Source organism: Scyliorhinus torazame, chromosome 14 (assembly GCF_047496885.1).
Source record: "Scyliorhinus torazame isolate Kashiwa2021f chromosome 14, sScyTor2.1, whole genome shotgun sequence".
In the NCBI taxonomy this organism is placed as follows: Eukaryota; Metazoa; Chordata; class Chondrichthyes; order Carcharhiniformes; family Scyliorhinidae; genus Scyliorhinus; species Scyliorhinus torazame.
Window position 1 is genome coordinate 184,884,392 of NC_092720.1, and position 9,912 is coordinate 184,894,303.

The window sequence follows — 9,912 nt, forward strand, 5'->3', positions numbered from 1 at the left end:
TTTTGATAAAAGTGCCTAGGAAATCTGATGAATCACACCTGAAGTGAAGGCTCTTGTGCTCATCCTAGCCAAGCGCAACATAAAAATTATAGGTCAGGTGCGCTTCATAATAGACTTTGAACGTTCTAAACCCTGGCACAGAACACGGGAGAGACACTCGAAGGAATCACTCAACGCGCAGGGCTGGTCCTTGCATCAAATGGTTTATTATGCCGGCGGGGAGATGGTGCCTGTTCAGCCAGTGCCTCTGTCCACCGAACAAAGGAAAAACATCCATTCTTATCCATTTTTAAAACATCTACACAGCCCATTACGGCTGGAACTTGTCCAATTATATTGATTATAGATTCTATACATTAGTCACATATCCAATGAAATTTGGCATTACATAAGGTCGGTTGGTTCATGATTAGCCCATGACTTCGTGGACACGATTCATGGTACCTTGTTAAAATTATCTTCTCTGTCTCCATCTGGAGTCCTCGAGTCTACAGGGTGTAAAATACCCCTGGTTCAGTGGACCTCCTTATCCTTATCATTGGTTGCGAATGTCTTCCTTAATCCCACATGGCTGTTTTCCATTTAAGACCTAGACCTCCTGCTAGCATCAGGTAACCTTATCTTCCTGAACACTGTTGGGAGAGGGGTGTGTTTCTTGGAAAATGCGACCAGACATTCAATCATCCATCGACTTCAGCGGCAGTTGATAATCCCGCCGGCAATGTGCGACTCCACGTCGACACCTGCCAGGTAATGAGTATTTGTTTGATGATCTCTCCTAAAAATAACACCTTTGGGCGTTTTGCTCTTCTTTGCGTGCGAGCGAAATGAAAGTTGTAGTTGTGTTGTTGCCCCAGTTAGCTAACTGGGGAATGTTACACCTAGGCTAAAAAACGATTTAGTATTTCGACAATTTTTTGATACATATAATGATAGAACACCTGTGTCAGACCAGATAATTCACTCACCCAGCAGCAGTGAGTAGATACAGAAGGGTATTTAGTATGGTGATACACAGGCTGAGAGGGGATGAAGCAGAATAGCGGGCTGCCTTGATATATGCCCATAATGTTTGGAAATACGTAGTCATTTATGAAGCCCTTTTAAAATTAGCAGCTGTTAGCTGCAAAAAATACTTCCAATTGCAATGAAACTCCAGACGGAGGAAATTGGTTCTCCGGGCGGTGCCTTTCACTTAGGAAATTTGAAGAATGTCATAGAGATGCCATCATTGTGAGCTGATGGAAAACGGGCATTTCGAAGCAATGGTATTCATATCCCGGTGGTTATGGAGCATCAGTCGGCGAGAAAAGCAGAGTTCTTAAGTCAACGCCTCCTCATCATTATACATGATGAAAGGCCATCGACCTGAAAACATGGACAGAATCTCTCCACTTTAGCCCCTAAGGAATGGCGGGACCATTCTTTTGGGTCATTCGGAGAGCAACTTTAATATCTCCATTCCCCAGGCTCCCTGAGCAACTAGGGAGGGATGAAGAGTTTACACGCATTCTGCCCGGGAAAGGATTCCTAACTAATTAAAACGTGGCCTATCGGCAGCACTACATTTTTTCAGGCTGCCGCAACCACAGGAATAGAGAGGAGATCTGGGAAGTCCTGGAGTTTAGCCACTCACATGGGCGTCTTGCTGCGGTACCTGACGTCTCGCAGAGAGACCTCTACTTGGGGTTGGTGGGTGACGAGGGGAGGGGGACGGGGCTGAGAGGACGGCTTCTCCAACCGAGCAGATGTAAACGGAAATGACGAGGTAATCAGCAGCAGGGTATTATCTTTCTTACCGTGACGTATGTGCTATTGTGAAGAAATCAACCACCCTCAGCTGACTGACATGGGGCGACGCTGGTGTAGTGCTAATATCTGGAGGCTAGTCATGGAGAGACACAGAGTAATGCTCTCGGGAGCAGGGCTTGCATCACACCACAGCAGACAGTGAAATTTGAAATAAATAACAAATCACGAATTAATACCCTAATGATGACCATTGAATCATTGCCCGTCATTCTAAAAGCCCATCTATTTAATAAACTGGTCAGACCTCCAAGTGTCTCTGGAGCACATTTGCTGTGTGGTCGACTCTTAAGTGTCTTCTGAGATGGATGTCTGGGACTGTTTCAGGGCGACAATGGAAGCGCAATAAATGCTGCAATAAATAAAAAAGCTGAAATTACAGAATGTTGGGAAATGTGAGCGACATAGCAATGCCTAGTGTCAAGTCTGTTGAGTTCGGCATTCTCCTACACTCTGGTTAACCCTCATTCCACCTAAATCTCCAACATTCACACTGTGTATATTGTCCGTTCATTGTCGCCCTCCAGAAATATTGTCCTTACTTCCACAACACACAAGCCATTAAGAGTATTCACAACTCGTTGAGTTCTCTTCTTGCAGATGAGGAGAGAACTCCAATCGATATAAGCGACACAGACCATGAGAACATTCTCTCTCCAGAGACAAGCAATGTGTGCAAAGCTGGTCCACCAAGTCTTGTTTCAGGAGCACACAGGTACCAGCTGCGACCAGCCGTAGGCGTGTGTTTCGTGAACCACTGATGCTCTCATATGTTGGGTCAGCTGAGCATCTGCCTGTAGACCCTGTTTTAGTGGTCACCCCTCCTTCCAGCTGCTTTTCCATGTCCAGCACCTCTGGCGGGCCAAATGGTTGAGGAGAAACTGATGCTGCTGTCGATCGTTCTCCTCAGAGTTTAGCAACTTGACAGCGGTGCGGCTTCTTTCCGTTACGCCCAGACGATGTGCATGATGCATTTACATGCATTACTTTCAAAGGTGTAATGAAACTCCTGAAAATGGCCAAATGTTATAGATATACCTTCAACTCTGGGTTGAGAAAGTGAGTTTCTGTTGACATTGCGAATTTACGATCAGTTTCTGGTATTTCCTTTGCTTCTATTTAGTTGTCTGTGGAGGTTCTTTACATTTCAGGTGCTGTACAACTGTCTGACTTCAATGTACATCTTATTTAACTCTTCTGTACTAGTCAAGAGTCCAGACGGCTTGTGCATACATGTTGAGTCTAGGGCATACATGTTGAGTCTAGGGCGGCGGCCTTCCGGAGGGGTCGAATTCGACTCTTTTTTCTTTCGTTGCCGCACTGCAGGTCTCTTGGTCTGCTGTTCCGGTTCATTGATTGTCTCATTGGGTTTGCTGACGGCATCTTGGGGTCTGTGGAAGAACTCCCAGAGCCTCATTCGCCTGCTGAATTCCTCCGTGACTACTGCGAGGCTGATGGGGTCCATTTTGATGATGATGCAGAAATTGAGCCCTCTGCTAAGAACTTCGATTTTTCTGGTGAAGGGCATAGTCCAACAAGTTGACAATAGATTTCCCTGTATTGTTTTCTACTGTGTCCTGAGCGCAAGTTAAGAATATGGACTCTATCGTGGTTTCCAGGTTCAGGCGTCTGCTGTAGAGCTGGTGTATGAGGTGGTTGAGGAGTGTGAGAGAGGTGCCACGGCAGAGTCTCTCAGCATAGTCTGTTTTGTAGGTCGAATTGTGTGGATTTGTGATCTGTAGCTCTTTCGGGATTTTGGCTGCTTTCATGCATCTTTGTGGAAATGTAATGTCAGTGTCTATATGGGCGATCTTCTTGGAGATCTTATCCACTTTGAGCCGGCAGTTTGCCGTGTCGATGGTCGCTATGATGTGGAGATGCAAGCGTTGGACTGGGGTGACCACAGTAAGAAGTCTTACAACACCAGGTTAAATTCCAACAGGTTTGATTCGAATCTCAATGCTTTCGGAGCACTGCTCCTTCCTCAGGTGAATGCAGAGGTGGGTTCCCAAAACATAGATATAGACAAAGCCAAAGATGTGATACGATACTTTGAATACGAGTCTGTTATGATTGAATTAACTTGTGGGCACAACCTAATGCTGAGAAAGATGAGAAATTGACAAGGGGAACCTCTTTGTCGCATTGGTGTCAGTCTGGGCCACATGCCTGTGAATTATTTCAAGAGCAGGAGAACCAGTCCGCAGTTTGAAATAGAAATTATTAATTGTCTTCAAATTGTTTAGCAAAGTTTTAAAAAGTAATGAATGCGTTAGCATCTAATCTACTCGGAAAAAATAGCACAAATGGTGTCAGAGGCTATCGACCCAACAAGCATGGTGTGAATTGTTTGATTTTAAGCAATTGGATTATTATTCAATACTCTGACCCAAGTCAGGTTCCGAGCTCCTCATCGCAGAATCACAGTAAAATGCCGTCATTCTTGTTTACTCTGAATTGTTTGGGGAGACAGGCTCGGAGTCTGCCTCAGCAGGATGCGTATTGGAATCGTGTGCTATTTGCATTAATGCAATCCACATCCTGGTCATCTAAACTAATCGGACCCGTTCCCTACCCCACCCTTGTATTACACAGCAGCGGCTTAATTAGTCGATTTATACTGAGTAATGTTGTTAACGTGAACATTTCACACTAAACATGTGAACGCTTTGCTCCATGAGGTTTAATTTTGAGTAGATTCATCTTCCTAATCACTCATAACTCCATTCTAATAATCAGCACATCCTTCATCTATCATAGACGTTTTAAATGCATCAGATACAATTCAAATATATTTGCACTATTACCGGTAATAGATATCTTACGTGTAACGCCAGATGACAATATCCTTCCCGAAAGGACAAGCAAATGGGTTTTTCCATCATTGGAGAGTTCAGTGTGATCAAAGAGACCATCCTTATATCCCCACATTTAACGAACTGAATTCAAAACGCACCACGTGCCGGGGAGCGATTTCAACAAATTTCTCCAGAGAGGCATCACCATCGTTGACTGTCAAGGACGGAACAGCCTGTTTCATTGCTATCTCCTACCAACTACTCACTTCCTCCACCAACGATGAACAGTGGCAGCCGTGTCTACCATCGGCTAGATGCACTGAAGGAACTCACCAAGCTTGCTGGGACAGCAGCCTCCAAAGCCACGACAACTACCACCTCGAATGACATGGGCAGTCAATACCTAATAACACCATGATCTGGAAGTCCCCCACAAGGTCACTCACCATCCGGACTTGGGAATGTATTGCTGTTCCCTCACTGTCACTGGGTCAGATTCCTGGAATTCCCTCCCCAACAGCACTGTTGGTGGTCATAGACAGCACGGACTGCAGCAGAACAAGAAGGTATCTCACTGCCACCTTCTCAAGAGCAATTGCGCATGGGAAATAAATGTAGGTCTTGCCAGTGACACCCGCCCCCATAAATCAAAACAGAAATAGCTTTAGCTGCTCTGGATTTCTTGCCCAGCTACATTCCCAATGTCCTTCTCTCTAAAATCTCTATATCCACACCCTATAGAACTGACCCTTAATTGACACAACAAAAATATTAGTTATATATATATCATATGAACATTATCAGAGACACCATCATCAGAAGGTATAAAGTGTTCATAATATTCTATTTGTAGCTAGGTTTATCGAATTGTGCTAATGTTCTCATACTGACACATGAGAACGCACTTGAAGGTTTTCTTGAAGGTTGGATTACACAGTGCGTAGCAGGCTGGGTTGAATGTACTGTTGACGTAACAGAGCCAGTATCCAATAGTCCAGGCTATGTAGGGGACACAGCTTGAACAAACGGTGTAGATGAGCACCATGATAAAGTATGGGCTTAGGGTGATGATAAATACCAGGCAAATAGCCAGGACGGTCCTAGTCACCTTCTTCTCTCGGGATGTCGCTCTCTTCCTTTTCTCAGGAGTGGTCGTGTTCATCCTAATGATCATAGTTTCTGCTCTGATCGCTCCGCCATTCCCGTCCTTGTTGGCGGCACTTGGTTCTATTCCTCTGCCGGAGTCGTCACCGTTTTTTATTTTGCTAATTATATTTATGCAAGAGAGTTCGAGATTTTCCATCCTCAGACGGATTGATGGGACCTCACTTGGAGACGTTGACTCATTCGAGGGTTCCTTCTTCTCTTGGCCGCAATTCTCAATTATCATTTCTCCAGGTATTTTGACATTTTGTAGGTTTATGTGTGACAAACCATCAGGTGCACCAGATAAGTTTTCATTATTCTGCTCCATTACCTTGCCCTTTATTAGAAAGTGTGAAATTTTGATCTTGCTTGATGTGGCCTCAAGTTTATTTTCAATTATTCGACTCTTGCTGGCACGAGATATTTTCACAGACAGAATAATCATGATGAGCACAGGGAGATAGAAGGTGACCAGAGTAGTGCTGAAAACGATAGGTGGATTTGAGAGGAACTGTACATAGCATTCACCCTCACCAACTGTCCGCTCCCCTACGATGAACTGCCAGAGGATAATGGGAGGAGCCCAGATGACAAACGGTACCAACCAAGTAGCTGCGATCATTAATCCTGCCACTTTCCCTGTTCTTCTCACGGGGTAGCTGAGGGGCTTTGTCACGCAGAAGTAGCGGTCAAAGCTGATGACCAGGAGGCTCATGGAGGAGGCATTACTGACAACATAATCTAGAGCAAGCCACAAGTCACATACCACTGGGCCCAATGGCCAGTAACCAATGACAGTGTAAATGGTGAATAGATTCATGGAGAACACACCAATAATCAAATCAGCACAGGCCAGGCTTAAAAGAAAGTAATTGTTAATAGTTTGTAAATGTCTGTTTACTTTGATAGAAACGATGACCAGAATGTTTCCAATAATTGTAGCCAAGCTTAAAGATCCTGTTGCAGTCACAGTGAAGACCATTTCGACCACTTTGTAAAAATTTGCTGTTCCAGGATCAAACAAGTCGGTTACGTTGCTGCGAGATTGATTTAGCTGTGATGCGTTTGCCATCATTCCCCTCTCATGTGTCATGAGCACTGGCGAGGCAGGAATACAGAAAATAAAAATGATTAGGCAGCTGCTTTACGATGTGTTGAAGTTAAAATACAAAATACAACTAGTGTCTAAGTGAAGTTCTACCAGCAAAAACATAAAACGCTATCTGCTCAGAGGAACGTCAATATGTTTGTCAAGAGGGATTCTGTTTTAATATGAATCTCCCATAGATCGAGTGCTGTGCAATCAGTTCTGAATTCATTGTTAACGACTTGGTTCGAAATGAATAATGATGATGATGAGCAGCATTGGAAACATCTCTACCAGTGTTTTAGATTAATTTACGCAGTATTGCTCGGTGCAACGCCACTGAGGACTTCCACTTTCGGGATTCATGTCTGGGAAGGAGACAGTATTCTGAGTTTTAGTCACTTTATGTCGATGTCATGCATTTGAAAGTAAAAGGTTATGGGGTTATATTAATAGAGTCTGGAGAACACCAAATTTAGCTTCTAATTTCTAGTGATATAGTTTGCACATTTTATGAGAATTGTGGTGAACAAAAATCTGACGATAATTTTCTGATGCTGATATTTGAAGGCGAACGTAGAAATACATCAGAAGGTTTAAAATATCAATAATCTTCACTGAAACTTGTGACGTCAAAATACTCCACGCCGTGTGTTGAATATTTAAATAGCTGACTCACGCCTGTTAACTGACTTATGAAAAATTTAAAAATTTAAATATTGATCATGCCTGTACGTTTTAATTAAGAGTCTGCCGATATAATTGATTGGAAAGAAACGGCGATATATTGGGAAAGGAATGAAAGATAACGGAGGGAGGTGCATGAGAGGGGAAGACAGGATAAGAGAGAAACTCAAGAAAAGGGAGTGAAGGAAAAGGGAACTTCCCCGACAGCCTCCCCGAACAGGCGCCGGAATGTGGCGACTAGGGGCTTTTCACAGTAACTTCATTGAAGCCTACTTGTGACAATAAGTGATTTTCATTTCATTTCAGAGATGAAGCAGAATGAAACATAGAGAAAGAGCTAAAGGCTGAGAAAGAGGGCAAACCAAATGCTAGAACTCAAAACATAGACTCACTACATGGTGCAATATATTGTCGAACCACGTTTTAAATTATGTTCACTGGATGAAAACACTCCTGGAGGGTACGTTAATGCGATTGCTTCCACATGTGTCAATGCTTTTGGAATTAATTGCACACAGGAAAATAAACGGAAAAATGCAATAAACTAAAACATTGATAGAAAAGCTGCCTTAGGTTTTATGGAGATTGTTGCCTTAGGTTTTATGGAGATTGTAATATCAACAATCCGTTCATTTCCCACTGGCTTTCACAATGCCAACATAAATGCTAACCTGCATTATAGAAATCAGGTATAGGTAAGACTAGGCCAGTAACTATGTCAAGTAAAGACTGCGTGATGGAAATTAGTTTCGCTCCTCTTTCGAATCGCAAAGACCCGCTCACAAAAGTTGGCACTTGTTAGGTTTCCACATGCATCTCGTGTATTTTAATTTGAAGGGCATCAATCCTTAAGGCCTGGCAGTGGGCACGATCATTAGGGCCATGGAGACAGGGAAGTTATCTCATCAGAGGTTGGATAAACAGCAAAGCTATGATGTGGCTCCATCTTCAAATTCCGCTGTTGTCCAGAAACGTCCCACGCCGGGAGAATGCATTTCCCAATATACGCTATCAAAATGTTCAATTGTTATTAAGAATTGCATTTGTTTAAAAATATTTTCTGACGTTTAAAGCAGATATGTCATCATCAATTTATCATTTGCTCTTCGCAATTGTGTTCATTCAGAATTCACAACATCCGTGTCAGGCTTTCTCTTGTCTAATTTCCTGCGCAACCCACACCCCATCCTCAAAACCCCAGTGGCTGAAGTGAAGGTATATTCTTGCCAGTGCAGGACAGAAAGGTTATTGTACGAATAGCTCATTGGGATATTGCAAGCCGGACAGGGGGAAATCATGGTAATGTCATTTCTGGAGGAATAACAAGGCAAAGGAATACACAACGAACGGGAGGGCGATCAGAACTACAAAGGGCCAGAGGGACCTTCGGGTGCATCGATCCCAGAAGGCGGCAGAATAGGTAGATGAAGTGGTTAGAAGGCATATGGAACGTGCATTTATTAGCCGATGCACAGAAGAAACGAGCACGAAGGCTCTGGTGGAGCTGTATAAAATGCTCCTCAAACCGCAGTTAGAGTACTGTTCTGATCGCCACTCTCGGATTGCTCTACTGACGCTGCAGAGAAGATTCATGAGGATATTGCCTGCGCTGGATCATTTTTTGATTTGATTTGATTTGATTAATTATTGTCACATGTATTAGTACACAGTGAAAAGTATTGTTTCTTGCATGCTGTACAAACAATGTATACCGTACATAGGGAAGGAAGGAGAGACTGCTGAATATAATGTTACAGTTATAGCAAGGTGTAGAGAAAATATCAACTTAATACGAGGTAGGTCCATTCAAAAGTCGGATGGTAGCAGGGAAGAATCTGTTCTTGAGTCGGTTGGTACGTGACCTTAAACTTTGGTATCTTTTTCCTGACGGAAGAAGGTGGAAGAGAGTATGTCCGGGGCACGTGGGGTCCTTAATTATGCTGGCTGCCTTGCCCAGGCAGCGGGAATTGTAGACAGAGTTAGTAGATGGGAGGCTGGTTTGCATGATGTGTTGGGCTATATTCACGACCTTTTGTAATTCCTGCGGTCTTGGGCAGAGCAGGATCCATACCAAGCTGTTATACAGCCAGAAAGATTGCTCTGATCATTTCAGCTATGATGAGAGGTTTTTTTGGACTGTGGTTGTTTCCTTGGACAATAAGCGGCTGAAGGGGTGGGGGGGACCTGATTGAGGTGTCCAAAATTATGAAGGACATAGATAGGAAAAGACCCTTCCTCCTATTAGAGGGAACAACAACCATGTAGCATAACGTTAAGATAAGGGATCCGAGACTCAAAGTGAGGAATTTGAGGAAAATACGTTTTCATCCAGAAGGGACTGGGGATCTCGAACCCGCTGCCTGAGTGGTATACATTTAAGAAGCA

General features: G+C 43.5%; 1 protein-coding gene across 1 annotated transcript; it reads right to left on the reverse strand.

Moving 5' to 3' along the window:
- Window positions 1-5,466: 5,466 nt before the first annotated feature.
- On the reverse strand, window positions 5,467-6,828 carry LOC140389379 (muscarinic acetylcholine receptor M2-like). The gene has a single exon (XM_072473542.1). The coding sequence runs from the start codon at window positions 6,826-6,828 to the stop codon at window positions 5,467-5,469; it is 1,362 nt and encodes a 453-aa protein (XP_072329643.1).
- Window positions 6,829-9,912: the final 3,084 nt, after the last annotated feature.

Excerpts from the sequence above, each read along its gene's own strand:
- LOC140389379 (XM_072473542.1), bottom strand. The coding sequence starts at position 6,828 with ATGATGGCAAACGCATCACAGCTAAATCAATCTCGCAGCAACGTAACC.